Raw genomic sequence first — 17,685 nt, forward strand, 5'->3', positions numbered from 1 at the left:
AGTATACAATGCATAAGGCTACGTCATTTCCAACGCGCTACTTACTTTAAATTAATTGTAGGGGAAATCGAGGTCAGGCTTCCCGTGTTTATTAATAATAAAGAGTTTACAATCTATTTTATCAGTCGACTTGACTTCCATCAATCAAATTGAGAATAAACTGCACATTGACAGCTGGGGGGTGGGGGGGGAGCTTGCACAGATTCTGTAAATGGGTTATTAAACTCCTCTCTGTGTTATAGGTTGAGTTCCTCAGAAACATCGCCGCCCGGATTCTGGGAGGATCGGACTGCTGTTCCTGGGAGAGGGAGTTGGGAGGGACCGGAGTGTCGGAAGCTGCCGGGTTTTGCGACTGCTCCCGGGGGGAGGGAGGGGGGAGCTTGCTGGGGATATATTTTTTTGTAGGCGGAACTCTCTCGGCTGTTCCTTACACCTTGAGGGAAAGTGGCTGGAGTACTGTTGTGTGTGCGTGTGTTTGTGTGTGTGTCTGCAAGATGCACACACACAGTCTAACTGGAGAGTGAAATGATCAGCATACACAACTTGGGATTGCAAAGTGTTTGGTAGAAAGCTAAACCCTGAATCTACAAGCAGTTTCTTCGCCTGGGAAAAAAAAATCAAGGGATTTTTCAGCGTCGCTGTAAACATTTACAGTACTAAGTTTATTTTCCAAATATTCCTGGAGTGAGCTACTGCAAGGACAGAAGAAACAGAGAGCAGTGTTTGTGTGTGTTCTCTCTCTCTGCTTCTCCCACAACTCGACTCGCCTCTGCCGGGAGAGGAGAGCAGTGGTTTGGGGATGGTTCGGTCCCGGTCACCCGGCCTGACGGCTCTCCGCTTACTTCTCTGTACCCTCGGCCTCTGTCACGCAGGTAAGGGGACGTGTGGGGCTTGTCAGCCGTCGCCTCGGCTCAGTTTGGCGGGCGAGCGAGCTGCGCTGAGTGCATGCTCACCGTTGTAATACAGACGCTGCTGGGTGACTGGGTCTTCGCGTTACTTCTCCAGTGGCTCAGTTAGGGGACAAAAGTTTCCCGGACACCGAGTTGCCTCTCTGCCTTCCCCCCTCCCCCATGTCTGATGCTCCCAGTGGGTCATTTGGGGACGCCCACTCCCACCTTTTCTCCATCACTAAGAGCTGAGAGGGGCCGCGGGAACACCCCTCCCGAAATAAAGCAGAGATTGGCGAGTGCCCTTCCAGCTCCCGTCAGGGCTGAGCGGGGGGTGACTGGGCGCCTTGTTCCGGGGAGGCTGCCGCTGATGTGATGCCAGGGCAGAGAGTTGCAGGCTGCTCCTTGCCAAGTTTGTTCCACTCCCCATCATTCATGGGCGCACGGGAACCTCCCGGGCCCTTCGATCTATCACCCTCTACTGCCTTCACCTCTCTTTGCCCCTTCCCCACTATTCTCCATTGTACTCCCTGCCCTTCTGTCCTCCCACTTCCCTTCTTCCCCCTGTTCACATTGCCCCTTTTCCTCCAGTGGCACTCTCGGTCCACCATTCCCCTTTTAGCCATCACTCCCTATGCACTCCACATTCCATTCAATACTTTCTTCCACCCATTCTCCATCCCACACCCCTTCTGTCCCTGCACAAGCCCTCTTCCCCCCCTCCTATCAATTTCCATTCTTTTCTCTAATCCCCCTTCTCCTTCCTCCCCTCTCCGCACCCACCCACCTCGCGCTGCTGCCTCCCAACTTCACCCTGCTGGCTCCCTCTCTGCCTCCTTGCCCATTTCTTCACATCGCCTCCCCTTCCCCTCATCCTTTCTCCTTCTCACCTCTTCCCTCCCCCAGCCCACTCCACACTCCCTCCCATCTCCTCCTTACCCCTTTGCCGGCTCGTCCCTCGCTGCTTCCCTCTCTCCCCTTATTAATATGCATTCGTTTATCTCTTCTTCCACCTCCTTTCCTGACTCCCCTCTCACACTCCCTACTCCCCCTTCACTCTTTCCTTCATTCCCCTTACCAATATTTATCACTTTTATCTGTTTACCTCCCTTCTGTCCACAATCTCTCACACCCTCCCCACCTCCCCTTTCCCCATTCTTTCTCCCGACCTACCCTCACAAACCTCCCATTCTCTTGACTGGCGGGGGGGGGGGGGGAGGTTCGTGGTATCAGGCGACACACATTGGACTCAGACCCTTCACGGCCGGGCTCCAAAGGTGGGATGGGAATGGTGAAGGATGGATTAGTATCGTCTGGGAATAACAAGGGGAATCCTGCGGGACTTGGCTCCGGCTGGAGTCAAAAAGGAGGGTTGAGACCGGGACACTTACCCGGTGCTTTTTTTTTCGGTGGGGGATGGTTTCCCAGTGGGCGAGCTGCCGGTGATACCCGGGACAGAACACCGGCCCTGCCAAACCTCAAACCTTTTCTTGGGAGAGGCTCTATATGAAGACTGTAAGTCGTTCTGTGTGGGACGGAACCGTTATCTACAGGGTTATTGACACTGTAGAATTAAATATCTGAAAGTCATCTTGCAAAGACGACGGGGCTCTTTTTATTATTTTGGGAAAGTTTTGGGGTCGTGTCGGGGTGGAGATTCCTTAAATGGGAAAGCGTCATCCGGGAGGGTTTAGTCTGCCTGAAGGGACAAATCTCAGTTCCCGTGAGAATGCCGCCAGGACTCGTCCCAGTGAACTCGCAAGTCGTCTTCCTGCGGCGCCGCAATGCCTCAACTCTGTGTACAGCATTCTGTTGTTGCCGGGGCGGAGAGGGGAGAGAGACAGTTCCAGCAAAGGCTGGGGCAGATTTGTATTGCGCGTTTCATTGCTCCGGCATTCCGACTGTACTGTTATTTTGATCAAATCTTTCTGAAAGTTGTGATTATATGCTCCCGTCGTTTCACCGAGAGCTAGTGTAACACGGGAGACCGGCCGTGGATCTTTGGAAGTTTACATTAACCACGGCAAAAGAGTGAAATGCCCTCTGCCCGGCGCTGGTTAAGGCCTAACCGAGACGGTTAATATATTCTGCAGTTTGTGGGAATATTAGCGTCAGCAGTTTAAAGGGGTGGTTGTGCCTCGCGAACGATCAAGTGGACACAACACGGTGCTGAAGCGGCGGTGGCGCCGAGTGCTGAGCGCAGGAATTATAAAGAACGGTTCCATCTGAGCTCAAGCTCTGAAGGTGTGGACCTGCACACCCCAGTGAGGGCATGTCACTGGAGAAGTTTACAGAGTAGCCTGGCCCCTCCATCATATCCAACTCTGCCACCTACCCGACTCTTCCCACACACCCCGTCTTGGGCGTCCTTTACCCAACCCCGTTCACTGCCCCTCACGCCTTTAACCCTCCGCGTGCACGGATACACACGCCAATATTAGCTCGACGCAATGATGCAGAAACTTAGGGAATTAAGGGGGGGGGGGGGGGGAACCAAAATGTTGGAAACGGCAAACCAGGTACAATGAGAGAGCTTCTCTCTCCATTGATGCTGCCTGACCTGCTGAGTGTTTCCAGCATTTTCTGTTAGTTTGGGGTTTCTGGCATCCAAAGTTCTTGGATTTTCAAGACTTGGTTGCGGTTTGGGCTCTCTAAAGCTTTGCCAGGCCTATATGTTGATACTATTGCATTTTTACAGTTAATGAGAAGCCATGGGTCTTGCCCCGATGATAATTGGTATTTAGATGCAGGGGAAAAGACCTGGTCTCCAAATCCTGCAAGGTATGATCATCTTTAGAATGTGAAGGTGTATGGAGACGCAAACCCATTGTATAATATACGGTATACTTTCCATCAACACGCATTCCTTGTTAAATCTTAAGTAGTTTGTTGGCCTCCTCTTGTTAATTAACTGTAGAAAGTAAATCAGAAAAATAAGGAAAAGGACATTTCTGGAGCAGAATTTCTCCACTCCTGCTTTTATAATCCTTGTTCAGAGATCAGGATTCACTCTCTGTCTTCTTATTAAGTTGTTTGTCTATCGTAACCATCAGCCATTTAATGAGCTTTGTGGGCTGAGTTTAAAGTGTTTGACACGTTTTAATATTTGAAACTGCTTGTAAATATCCTATCATTGTTGAGTATCACATCTCATGTACGTCCACGTGGCAGCTTCAGTCTTCTAATTCCTTATCTCTCTGCATGTTTTAATGCCTCTCCTGTCCTCCACCCTGCAGCATCTCTACATTATCTCTCAGCCATCACCGTTCACCCTTGTATTCTTTCTCTTCGCATGTTCTCTCATGTCACTCATGTTCTCTCATGTCACTCTCTTCTCATTGCCCATTCTTTTCCACTGTTCTCTCTCTCTCACTCTCTTTATCTGCTCCCCTACCTCTGCATCCTATCCCCTTCTCCCTGCTGCCACCATGATCTTTCTCTCTCTCTGTCTCTCCCCCTCCCTCTCCCCCTCTCTCCCCCCTCTCCCTCTCTCCCCAATGTAAATCTGCACAGTCTGTGGGAGCGTTAGGGGTGTTTCTATTCAGTGATTGGCCTGTGTCTCAAAGATAGCAATCAGCCCCCCCCCCCAAGTTAATTAGATCTGTCAATTGTATCACAGTCTACATCATCAGTTTCCCTGTATCACTGTCTCCCTTTCTGTGTCTTGGAGTATTGCATCAAACTTTTTCTAAGGAATAGTTGCATCATTCCCAAAAAAAAATTGTAGGATGCTGACATATCCAATGATTAAGTTCAATAAGCAAGGAGGGAGAAATGGATGGGGAGCTATACTGATCGAGTTAGGTGGAGGGTGATTGGAGCAACATGCTCTGGGCAGGCGGAGCAGTTCTGTGTGTTCTTTTGTGATGGATGAACAACCAGCTCACACTTTCAAAGTCCCATTGAGGTAAATGGTGACTCAGAGAATTTAATACATACCATCTTTGGATACTGGTTGACTTCTTGATGAAATGCTTGGTTGAAGCTGGTGTGTGTACCTGTTTTTTTAAATGATACTGCCTATTCATTTCTTCTTCCTCCTTGGGAGATGCATCAGTAATCTTTGTGTGGGTTGAAATTTCTTTGTGTTCTTCCACTTAGTCACACCGACTAGTCTACGGGTGTGCGTTCAGCAGAACCTAGCACATTGGTTAATGGGATGGACGAATGGTACTGTCTCCAGTCCGCTGGGCTGTATAATTGTGTATCACTACACTAGCATGGTAAACAGGAGGGGCCAGTCTGTGATTAGCTGATCATAAAGTATTTATTAGCAGAGACAGTAAACATGGACGCTGGAGCCTTGAGATTCTGCACTGAATTTACTGGGGATATTTGTGCATTGTTGGATGTTTTTAGCATTTTAGCAACGGGACTGTACTTGGTTGTAATTGTTTTAATGCGCTCCAAAAATTACTGGCAACTCAGCTTAGAAGGTAACAGATTTAAATTCCCTTAAGAAATCAAAGGTAAATGACCGTCGACCACTAGGTGGCATTTCATGGCTTCCTGTGAATTACTCAGCATAGTGCACCATAGTGACATCTAGAGGTAGTAGAAAGACCAAACTTTACCTTCTCTGGTGGAAAGAACTACAGCCTTTGTACAAGCAGAAATGTGTAAGATAAACAAGGACCTACATTTCCATAGCACCTTTACAATCTCTTTCAAATATCACAAAACAATTTACTGCCAATGAGTAGTCATTGTTGCAATGTATGAACACTAGAGCCAATTTGTGCTCAGCAAGCTCCCACAAACAGAATTGATTAGTTCATTATGTTTTTGAAATTCTGATTGAGACGTGACGTTTGCCACGTGATGGTGACAGCTCCTTTACTCCATCCCAATAATGCCAAAAGATCTTCCACTTCCAGGGATTGGAACTTCCTGCTCAAATAACAGTTTTTCAGAGGCTGATGACTCCCCAGGTTACTGTACGGGAGGTTCAGTCTTGAACTGTGGCCCCAAGTCTCTACAGCGGGACGAGCGCAGAACTGTGAGCACCACTTGTTAAGAGTGTAGGGGCTCGATGAGATTGTCCCTGAGAATGGACAAGGACTAAGACGAAGTAGAAAAAGTGAGAATTGATTTGGTCTCGCACTGCTGCAGTGTAGCAGTATTCTTGCATATTTTGGTAGTTGTTGTAGTGTCACAGATTGCCTTCGTCCCAAGTGGAATGATTCTCACAGAGATGATGTTAAGCAGAGTCAGAGTCGTGCAGGGTGCAATCAGTATATCGGGTGATTCTAATAGTTTTTGAGACTAATGGGAAAATCTTAGAAAAGCAGCAGGCTCTAACTTTTATACAAAAAGCGCCTTGATGTAATTCTAACATCATAAATGTCAGTTTATTCGCAATGACTTCATGTGAGTGTGTTGCAGTACTTAAACTGCCTTAATCCCATCAACACACAAAATGCTGGAGGAACTCAGCAGGCCAGGCAGCATCCAGGAAAAGTCTACACTTGACGTTTCAGGTTCAAACGTCAACTATACTCTTTTCCTAGATGCTGTCTGGCCTGTTGAGTTCCTCCACCATTTTGTGTCTGTTCCTTGGATTTTCAGCATCTGCAGATTTTCTCTTGCTTGCCTTAATCCCAGAACAGTTTTGGATTTCTGTTCTGGGTTTGATCATAAAACCACAAAACGTAGGAGCAGAATTAGGCCATTCAGCCCATCAGGATTACACCATGCCTGATTTATTGTTACTCTTAACCTCATTTTCCTACCTTCTGCCCATAATCTTTGATGCCCTCCCTTGCTAATCTAAAAAAGGTTTGTGTGTGTACCTTTTCAAGATAATGGTTTTCTTACTAAAGAGGTAGATAATTCTCTTAAGTTCATTCTAAAAGTTACTGAGACTGTTTTGAGTATTTATAATGCATGGCCAACATCAACCTATTTAGCCCAGCTGCTCTATCCTGGTGCTCTCACAAATCCTATTCTATTCATCTTGTCTTCCTCTCCCCCTCTCCCTTATGCATTTATCTAGCTAATTATCTTGACTGTTCCATCTTCACACTTCATGTTCTCACCACACTTTGTGGAAAGCTTTCTCCCAAATTCCCAAGTGAATTAATTAGCGAGTATCTTCTACTTTTGACCCTAGAATTGGTCTTCCTGGCAATTACTCTTGCTGCCGGGTGATGAGAGATGAAAGGATTTTGAACTTGAGCTAGAGGTGGGCAGGGTGAGATTCCTGCTGGTTTGCTTTCAGCATGGCAGAGTCCAGTCTCCTTGCAGACTTATTCATTCCATCTGGGTTTGTCCAACGTTGAAAGCACCGGTACCTTTGCAATCTTGCCTGAGAGCTGACAGCCCATCTCACTGTTATATCCTTCCCTTCACCAGAGACAGGCAAAGTTCTACAGATGTATTGTGGAGACCGTGCTAACTAGCTGCATCACCGTCTGGCATGGAGGGCCCCAGGATCAGAAAAATCTGCAGAGGGTTGGAAACTCAGCCAGTTCTGTCGTGGACACTACCCTCCCCACCATCAAGGGCATCTTCAAAAGGTGGTGCCTCAACAGGGCAGCATCCTCTATTAAGGACGCCCCCCCCCCCCACCAATTATTATTACCATTAGAGACGAGAAACAGAAGCCTGAAAACATACACTCAACATTTTAAGAATAGCTTCTTCTCTTCCATCGTGAGATTTCTAAATGGACAATGAACCCATGAACACTACTTCACAATTTTTTGCACAACTTACTTAACTTTTTTACATTTATGTCTTATAATTTATAGTTTATATTAGACTGTACTGCTGACACAAAACAACAAATTTCACAGCATTTGTCAGTGAGAATAAACCCAATCTGATTCTGATTCCTTAGTGGAATGCAGGTATTGGAACACAGAAGCTTGCAGGTTGAGTAGATTCACAAACAAGAGAAAATCTGCAGATGCTAGAAATCCGAGCAACACACACAAAATGCTGGAGGAACAGAATTGGAGAACTGGAGCAGGCCAGGCAGCATCTATGGAAAAAAATACAGTTGACGTTTCGTGCCGAGACCCTTTGGCAGGACTGGAGAAAGAAAGATGAGGATTAGCTTTAAAAAGTGGGTGAGGGGAAAGAAAAACATTAGGTGAAACTGGGAGGGGGGAGGGATGACGTAAAGAGCTGGGAAGTTGATTGGTGAAAGAGATACATAGCTGGAGAAGGGAGAGTCTGATATGGCAGAACAGAAGGCCATGGAAAAAAAGAAAGGGGTAGGGAAGACCACCAGAGGGAGGAGATGAGCAGGCAAGGAAATAGGTGAGAGAGGGAAAAGTTGAGTAGAAGTTAGTTTTGAAATTTCTTATCTTGTTTCCCCCAGTCACACCCCACCATTTTCTTTCTTCTATCTTTGAATTATTCCTTCTTCCATATTCACTCCCTCTCTCTACTAAATGTGCACATTCTCCAAACAGGGAATAATGTCTGTTGTAAGTCCTTTACCACTGGGTTCTAGGGGTGAAGAAATGGGAGGGAATATATCCAGAGCTGGGTAGGTTGAATTGTTGGCAACCCATTTGCAAACATTTCATCACCATGTAAGGAAATATTATCAGTGCATTATTCATTTGTGGTATGAAAACTAATTGCTAGCAAGGGGAGTTGAGTATAGGAGCAAAGGGGTCCTTCTGCAATTGTACACGGCTCTGGTGAGACCACACCTGGAGTATTGTGTTCAGTTTTGGTCTCCAGATTTGAGGAAGGACATTCTTGCTATTGAGGGAGTGTAGCGTAGGTTCATGAGGTTCATTCCCAGGATGGCGGGACTGTCATATGTTGAAAGATCGGAGCAACTGGACTTGTATACACTGGAATTTAGAAGGATGAGAGGGGATCTGATTGAAACATATAAGATTATTAAGGGATTGGACATGCTAGAGGCAGGAAACATTTTCCCAATGTTGGGGGAGTCCAGAACCAGAGGCCACAGTTTAAGAATAAGGGGTAGGCCATTTAGAACTGAGTTGAGGAAAAACTTTTCCCCCAGAGGAATGCTCTGCCTCAAAAGGCAGTGGAGGCCAATTCTCTTGATGCTTTCAAGAAAGAGTTAGATAGAGCTCTTGAAGATAGCGGACTCAAGGGATATGGGGAGAGGGCAGGAACGGGGTATTGATTGTGGATGATCAACCATAATCACATTGAATGACAGTGCTGGCTAAAAGGGCCAAATGGCCTACTCCTGCACCTATTGTCTGTTGTCTATTGTCTTCTGAATGCTTGGCCTTTATATACTTAACAATCAGATGATTGGATATCATTACAGAAACTCAATAGTGACGTTGGCAAGGTGTCTTGTCAGTGATTGGTTGCATGGCAAGCTCCAGACAATACAGAGAGTTCACCACGCAACCAATGAGCAACGAAATCCCCTCCCTGTGTCAGAATTGACTTAAAATGGTGTCGGAGTTAAACTTGGAGTTCCTTCGTTTGATGATCCTGGGGCAAAGAATTCCCTTTGTCGGGCCTTGGCTATCTGTGTAGTAATAAGATTGGAACATCAGTGAGACTCAGCATTCAAAATTTATACTACGTGCTTGGTGGGCAATGTCATGTGTAAAATTGCAGACAATACACAAATTACTTTATCTTATAAAGCATATTATAATTTAACCAACAGGAGATCTGCTGCAATGTTTTTTATACAATTGTCTTAATTTCGATGTCATCATTACGTGTCACAATATACAGGAAAGAAATTCATTTCCCGTGGTGTTTTCTGACCATAAACTTCTAACTCGCCTAGATTTACAGGTGGCTGCCAACCTAAAGCAACTTCTCACAGTAATTAGTCCGTCAGTGGGAGCCATGGCAGCATAGGGGTTAGCACAACGCTATTACAGCTCGGGGCTCGGAATTCAATCCTGGCGTCTTCTGATAGGAGTCTCTGTACATCCTCCCCTTGGAATGCATGGGTTTTCCCCGGATGCCCCCGTCTCCTCCCACAGTCCAAAGACTTACTGGGTAGGTGACTTGGTCATTGTAAATTGACCTGTGATTGTGTAAGGGTTCCTGGGGTTGCTAGGCAGCCTGACTCAAAGGGTCTAATCTGCTCTGTGTATCAAAATAAAATAAAATAATTGATTCCTGAATGGGTGCTGGGCAGACTAATCAGTAATATGGGTACTAATTCCATTGTGTTTTAATTTTTAGATTTATGATTAAAGTTGCAAAGTTCATTCATAAAAAACTGATTTGACCCATTTATACCAACAAGAATTTAACACTACCTATCATAAGTTATATTTTTCTTCACCAGGGTTACGAGCTGGATAATACCCCCACCCCCTTTCATATGTACAGCAGCTTAAGGTCAGGAAGAACTTAAGCTGCTCCAAAGGGAGGCAAGGATTAACTCTCTCTCTCTGAGATTTTCCATTACACAATGGAATTCTGTCCCACATATGCACAGGAATCTCAGACTATATTTCACACTGGTGAAATAGAGTGAAGCATTGCTGTGCGATGTTGAATCAGCCCTGCTGGCCTCGACTCCAGGAATCAACAAAATAACTTTATCTATCGTATGAACCCATTTATCAAGATGCGAAGTGGAATAGACTCTTCCAGCCCTTCAAACTGTGCCACCCAGCGACTCCCAGTCTAATCACGGGTCAGCTTACAATGACCAACTGGCTTACAAACCGGTACGTCTTTGGACTATGTGAGGAAACTGGAGCGTCCCAGGGGAAACCCCTTCATTCCACGGGGAGGACGTAAAGACTCCTTACAGATGGAAGCGGCGACTGATCTCTGAACTTCCACGACCTGAACAGTAAAAGCCCCTAAGCTACTGTAGTGGTTTCTTAGAATCTTGTTTTTGAGGGTAGTGAGCACATTGAGTTCATGAGAGGTTTGTGGAGGAGAGCAGGAGATTTAAAGAATAATGGCACAATACATCTTGGGCATATCCCACCCCACCATAGGTCATTTTTACAGGAGGTGCTGCCTCAAGAAGGTGATACCCATCATCAAAACTCCCTTCCACCATGACCGTGCCATCTTCTCACAGTGACCTTCAGGCAGGAGGTATAAAATCCAGAAGTCCCACACCACCAGGTTCAAGAACAGCTGCTTCCCTTCAACCATTCAGTTCTTGAACCAACTGGTACAGCTTTTAATCGCTGTAGTTTAACAACACTGTGACCACTTTGAACTAAAATGGACTTTTTTGTTCTAATTGTGTTCTTTCTTGTAAAAATTGTGAATAATTTATGTTTAGGTTTATCTCATAAATGCTGCTTATATGATGCTGTGCAAGATTTTTTTCATTGCATCCCTGCATAAATGTTAGACCATAAAATATAGGAGCGGAGTTAGGCTATTTGGCCCATTGAGTCTGCTCTGCCATTTCATCATGGCTGATCCATTTCCCTCTCAGCCCCAATCTTCTGCTTTGTCCCAGTAACCTTTCATGCCCTAACTAATCAAGAATCTATCAACCTCTGCCAACTTGGCCTCCACAGTCACTCACATGTGCTAATTAATTCCACAGAATCATCACTCTCTGGCTCAAGAAATTTCACCTCATCTCCGTTCTAAATGGACGTCCTTCTACTCTGAGGCTGCGTTCTTTGGTCCTAGACTCCCCCACCCCAGGAAACATCCTCTCCACATCCACTCTGTCAAGGCCTTTCAGCATTTGACAGATTTCAATGAGAGCCACCCTCATTCTTTTGAATTCCAGTGAGTACCGGCTCAGACCATCAAACCTTCATATGGTAACCCTTTCATTCCTGGATTTATTCTTGTCAGCCTCCTCTGAACCCTGTCCAATGTCAGCACATCATTTCTTAGATAAGTTTTTCCCATGCATTTAACAAGATACTCTTGAGCTTGCGAGTATGTTTTCTTGTTGTAACAAAGACCACTAGATAATGATGGACTGAATACAAAATTATGCTTTGACTCCAATGTGTGAGTTGTTATTGGCAGTCCTTGTTCCATGTGTGGAAGCTGGCAGTCTCGATTATGTCAGAATTTTGTTGGAGCCCTCAGTTTACTTCAGCAATCCACAGTTACACCTTGCCCCTGCTACCAATTGCAACCCACAAATTGTTTTGTTGTCCTGGTGCTCTTTCCTTTTGTTCTGCTAGCAGGTTAGAAGGTTGTTTCAGTCCCAATTTGTTGTGAAATCCAGGGTGAAACTGTGGTGCATTTGCTGAGCAAGTGTAGTAGTGTGCAAGATGCCAGCATCTGTATGAGCTGTTAATTGAAGCACCCTCTATCATCTCAGATTTAAATACTTCTTCCTCCCTTCCCTCACCTATCTTCTTACTCTGATTTCTCCCCTTCCAGTCCTGGAGAAGGGTCTTGGCCCAAAATAGGGATGGTCTATTAACTTCCATAGATGTTGCCTGACCTGCTGAGTTCTTTCAGCATTTTATGGTGCTTTCGACTTCCAGCATCTGCAGACTTTCTTGTGTTTAAAATAAATGAGAGCTTTTCTCTGGCCAATACTCTTCAGTGAAGGTTGCTCTTTATGGCTGTTTGCAAGTTGACTGCTGTGTTTCTCACAGCAACTGGACTTTAAAATTGATGTATTGGCTGTTAAGCACTTTTGGGAAGCCCTGGGATTATAAAAGGTGCTACATCCATGCAGAGCAGCATCTTTAGAGGTGATGGGACGATCGACGTTTCAGATCAAGGTCCTGAATCAGGACTGAGTGTGCAGAGGAGAATGGGCAGTGAGAGGGAATGGTGACACAGAGGCCGGTAGGTGATAGGTTGAACCTGTTGAGAAGGGGTGGGGATGATAGACAGGAGGGCAGTGGGGAGGGGATAGTAAATGTGAACCAAGGGAGAAGCCCAGAGGCCTAGGTAAATGGGTGATGGGCAGATGGAACTCTGGGGGTGGGTAACTGAGTTGGCCGGGGGAGATGGAAAAGGTGATCAATAGGACAAAGAACTAGGGTGGACTGTTGGGAATGGGAAGGGAAAACAGGGGATTGGTTTCCTGAAACTGGAAAACTCAGTGACCACCGCCCCCCACCCCCGCCCCCTGCTGTCCAAACCAGGCTTACTTCTCACTCTAACTATCAGGCAGTACAGAAGCCTGACGTTGCCAACTACCAGTTCAGGAACAGTTATTACCCTATAACCATCCGGCTCCTGAACTTGCATGGGTAATTCCACTCACCTCAACTTTGAACTAATTTTACAACCTACATTCTCATGTTCAAGGACTCTTTACAAATCATGTTTGACTTTTTCTTGTATAACTTGTCTTTTTCACATTGATTGTCAGTCTTTGTTTATGTATAGTTTTTCATAAATTCTGTTGTATTTATTTTTTCCGTAAATGCCCAAAAGAAGATAAACCTCAAGGTATTATATAATAACATAAACATACTTTGAAAATAAATTTTACTTTGACGTGGACTTTCTCAATTCTCATACCGCTGCGTTGCAGGTTACTCAAGTGGCCTATGATGTGTTTTTTTCACTTTGTATGTCGTTTCTCTGTGACGGCAGGAAAGGCTGAGAGCAGGCAGGTCAGTGTGGGGATGGGAAGGGGAGTTGAAATGACATACAAATGGAAATTTAAGATACATTGTGTATGTTCGAACCTACCAAAGTAGAGGAGGATTAATCGAGAAACTATAGCAAGCAAACTATGAGAGAGAAAAAAAACTGTAGTCCTGTAGCATTAGTTAAAATTGACAGACAATCGTAGTCAGTCTATTTGTCTGAAAACTAATCCATTCTGCTTCTAATTGGCCACAGGAAAACTGTGCTTCCATGAATTAGATTAGTAAACAGAAGGTGAAGTGATTCAATGGTCGTGTTACATTATGAACCTCCATGAATAGGTCTGAATGAAGCTGGCAGTCAAACACCTTCTCCCCACCTACTGTCCCATTTGGAAAGAAAGTCGACATTTCATATCGAGATCCTGAATCAGGACTGAGAGTGCAGAGGTGAATGGACAGGGTATAGAAGTGAGAGGGAGTGGTGAGACAGAGGCCCGGTAGGTGATAGATGGAACCCAATGAAGAGAAGTGGGGTTAATGGACAGGTGGCTGAGGGAGAGGGGATAGTAGAAGTGAACCAAGGGAGAAGAAGTCTAGGTGGATAGGAATGAAGAACATCTTGCAGGACTTGCAGGTGCAATGAGTAATAGGTACTGCCTGTTATAAGACCATAGGCCCATAGGTCATAAGAGCAGAATTAAGCATGAAGTCTGCTCTGCCATTTTGTCATGGCTGATTTATTATCCCTCTCACTGCCATTCTCCTGCCTTCTCCCCGTAACCTTTGATGACTTTTCTGAAACAGAAATTAATACAAGTTGGTGTTTGTGAGTGTGTGTATGATTGTTTAAGGTTGTTAACCAACTAGGTAGTGAGTCAGTTACTGCCTGTTCCACCACAGCCACTTAGGGCAGCAATGAAGGTCCTCTATCTCTGTCCTTGGCCATCTTCTCTATTGTGCCCCAGGTGTGGTTCAGAGTTTTCATTTCTGCCTCTACTGCTCTGCATCAAGTTGTCTTTGGTCTCCCGCGTTTGCTCCACCTTTCAGAGGTCCAATGAAATGCTGCCTTGATAGGACAGACCCACAAAATCATCTCCTTGACTTTAGCTGCAGGATCTATAAAACCCACCACAATAAGTGGTGCAGTGCTTCAATGTAAAAAGGTATTGCAGCACTGGAGAAAATGAGAGGAAGACTTATAATACTGATTGCAGAACTGCGAGGTTATTACCATCAGGAAACTGTTAGCCAACTGGGATATTCATCCCCAGCAAAGAGCAGAATAAAGTCGATAGATTAAATGCCTTTATAATGTTTGATTTGTTTGATTGCTGCAGAAACAGTGCTTTGGTTATTGGGAGAAGTCAAAGCTGGGGCCAAGGTGCAAAATGGCAAGTTATATAATCAATGGAGACATCATCAGAGGCTCCTGTGCTAGGCAGGGGGTGGTGAGACCATTGAGTTCCCTTCAAATGTTCAGCTGAGATGGACAATGTGGATGCACCTAAGGGAAACCAGGGTACACAAGCAGGCAGAAAGGCTCCGTTCATGGGAGGGGCATGGTGGTGGAGGGAGACAATGTGTGTTGGAGGACTTTATTGTTAAGATGTAAATTTCACACAAAGTTTTCTTCGGAGCTGGGGATGGATTAGTATCGGAGGTTTCCTGCGAAGATGTTAGTGCCTGTTGATTGCTTGTCGGTAAGCCCTTGTGGACTACCTGTTCCCGTAGCAACACCTGGTGCTTAGCTGAGGTGTGAGAGTCAGCCTTGTACTGTTGGCAAACTTTCAAAGGCAAAGCATTGGTATGAGGGGAAGTTTGCTTGGGGAAAAAGGTGTGTTTTCAAAAGCAGGTGACTCTCTGAAGCTCTGAAGGGATTGCAGCATTATCAGAGGTAGCACCTATTAAATGAGACATTCAGTAGCTTCACTCTCTCGGGTGGACTTGACGTCACTACAAAGGAGTGAAAGTGTAGCAGTTAACATAATACTATTCCAGCGGCTGTTCAAGTCACACCACTGTCCGTTCTCCTTGCAACTGCATGTGTTTCCTCCAGGTGCTGTGGTTTCCTCCCACATTTCAAAGACTTCTGAGTTAATAGGTTAATTGGTCTCATTGGGCCAGAAGGGACTGTTACCATACTGAATCTCTAAACAAATTAAAGAGAATATGAATTATTCCCATTGTCTGTTCAACATTTAGCCAACATCATCAAAGCAAATTACCTCCTCATGCTCTCATTTTCTATCTGCTGGACCTAAGTTACCTTACTTCCTACAGCAATTGATCATACTTCAGTTGACCTTAAAACAAATGCATTTAGGTGGCGTGGGTGGGGAGGTCTGAGGGAGGCAGGGAGAGTGGCACGAAAGGCACCATAGCAATGTAAACTTCCTTTCATCTCAGACTCATTAATAAATCAGTGTGCATAAAGGCGAATTACATGCCCAGTGAATGTACTTTAAGTAACATATGTAGAAAGCATCTTTCTCATTTTTACATTAAGTTAACAAGTTATTCTAAATTCAAAGTTGAAATTTCAAAGAAAATTTTATTATAAGGGTTCATGATTACTTAATGTCCTTTCCAGTACACAAATGTAAAGGAGAATGAAATAATTGTTACTACAGATCCAACACAACATAAAATACACAATAAAATAAAGAACGCAATGACAAAAAAACACAAAATACATGTAAATATTTATATGTACTATACCTTATATGCATAGATTGACGCTAGGTACAGGAGTGGCTACAGAAGGAAATGATAAAGTGGTGGTGGAGGGTGTGGAGTGGTTGGTTCACGGGAAGAAAGAAACACAATAAAATTCTCTTAAAAATACACACACAAGACCGCCACATATCCAATTTACAAAGCAGTACAGGTCACGCAAATAGTAAAAAAAACACATGGAACATGAACTGCAGAGTCCCTAAAAGTGAGTCCACAGATGCAGAGCCTGTTCAGTGCTGAGGTGAGTGAAGCTGGCCTAGGAGCACAATTGCTACAGGGCAACAGTTGCTCCTGAACCTGGTGGCATGGGACCCAAGATTCGTGCAACTACCGCCCAACGGTAGTAGCGAGAAGAGAGGGAGACTGGTCAAACACAAGTAGACATTGCTGAACACCTGCTCTTCTCCTGTTCCCATCCTTGATGATTTTAATTTTGCTCAAGTCTTTAATTGGCATAGAGTAATGGAGCCGATGAAGGACTTATCTTCTGCCAACAGGCGTCCACTCCCAGTGATATCTGCCCTGGCCATAACTGTATTCTCAAGAGTCTAGTTCGCCAAGTCTCACGGGAGATTGCCAGATCATGTAGTGGGTTCAAAAGTACATCCTTAAAGGGGAAGTTACAGTCTACAGACTTAAGCGATCACAGTTCAGAAGAAGTATAGCTACTAGTGTACCTAGTAGTTTTGTGAGTTGTCTGCAAAACATCGCGTGTTCCATCTTGCTGAATCAACCTCACTGCTCGGAGAAAGAAACTGTTTTGAATCTGATCATCTTGGTGTGGATGCTACATATTCTCCTTCCTGATGGGAGTGGGACAAACAGTCCAAGAGCAGTGTGGGTGGGACCCTTTCTGGCACCTTTTTGTGTGTATGTCCTTGGTGGTGGATAGGCTGGTGCTGGTAATGTATTGGACTGTTTTGACTACCCATCGTAGAGGCTTCCTGTCCACTACAGTGCAGTTTCCATACCAAGCAATGATGCAACGGTAGAATGACTTGGGTGTAGATGTGCATAGTCCATCTCTCTAGAAAGTAGTGGTGCTGGTGAGCTTTTCTGTTTACAGAGTACGTATTTGTCATCATATACTAGTCTGAGATTCATTTTCTTGCGGGCATTTTCAGTAGAACAAAGAAATACAACAAAATCAATGAAGAACTACACACAAACAAAAACTGACAATCACCGTGCAGAAGAAGGCAAACTGCAAATACAAAAAGGATCAAAGTAAGCTGCAGAGAGTTTAAACTTAGTCAGCTCCATCATGGGCACTAGCCTCTGTAGTATACAGAACATCTTCAAGGAGCAGTGCCTCAAAAAGGAGGCATTCAACATTAAGGACATGCCCTGTTCTCATTGCTATCATCAGGGAAGAGGTACAGAAGCCTGAAGGCACACACCCAATGATTCAGGAACAGTTTCTTCCCCTCTGCCATCTGATTTCTGAATGGACATTGAACCCATGAACCCTACGTGTCCTGCCGAAGGGTCTCGGCTCGAACGTCGACTGTGCGTCTTCCTATAGATGCTGCCTGGCCTGCTGCGTTCCACCAGCATCTTGTGTATATAACCCTCTCTCACTACCT

General features: G+C 45.0%; 1 protein-coding gene across 2 annotated transcripts in view; it reads left to right on the forward strand.

Annotated features, from left to right (window-relative positions):
* The first annotated feature begins 396 nt into the window (after positions 1–396).
* The window catches only part of unc5b (unc-5 netrin receptor B), a 314,621-nt gene continuing 297,332 nt past the window's right edge, over positions 397–17,685 (forward strand). The window contains exon 1 of one of the 2 annotated variants that reach the window (XM_059946443.1): positions 397–872. In XM_059946443.1, the coding sequence (XP_059802426.1) occupies positions 800–872 (73 nt within the window). In that variant the 5' untranslated portion in view covers positions 397–799. The remainder of the gene's footprint in view (positions 873–17,685) is intronic. The other variant, XM_059946444.1, reaches the window with a different exon arrangement.

This window comes from Hypanus sabinus, chromosome 21, assembly GCF_030144855.1.
Source record: "Hypanus sabinus isolate sHypSab1 chromosome 21, sHypSab1.hap1, whole genome shotgun sequence".
Classification (NCBI taxonomy): Eukaryota; Metazoa; Chordata; class Chondrichthyes; order Myliobatiformes; family Dasyatidae; genus Hypanus; species Hypanus sabinus.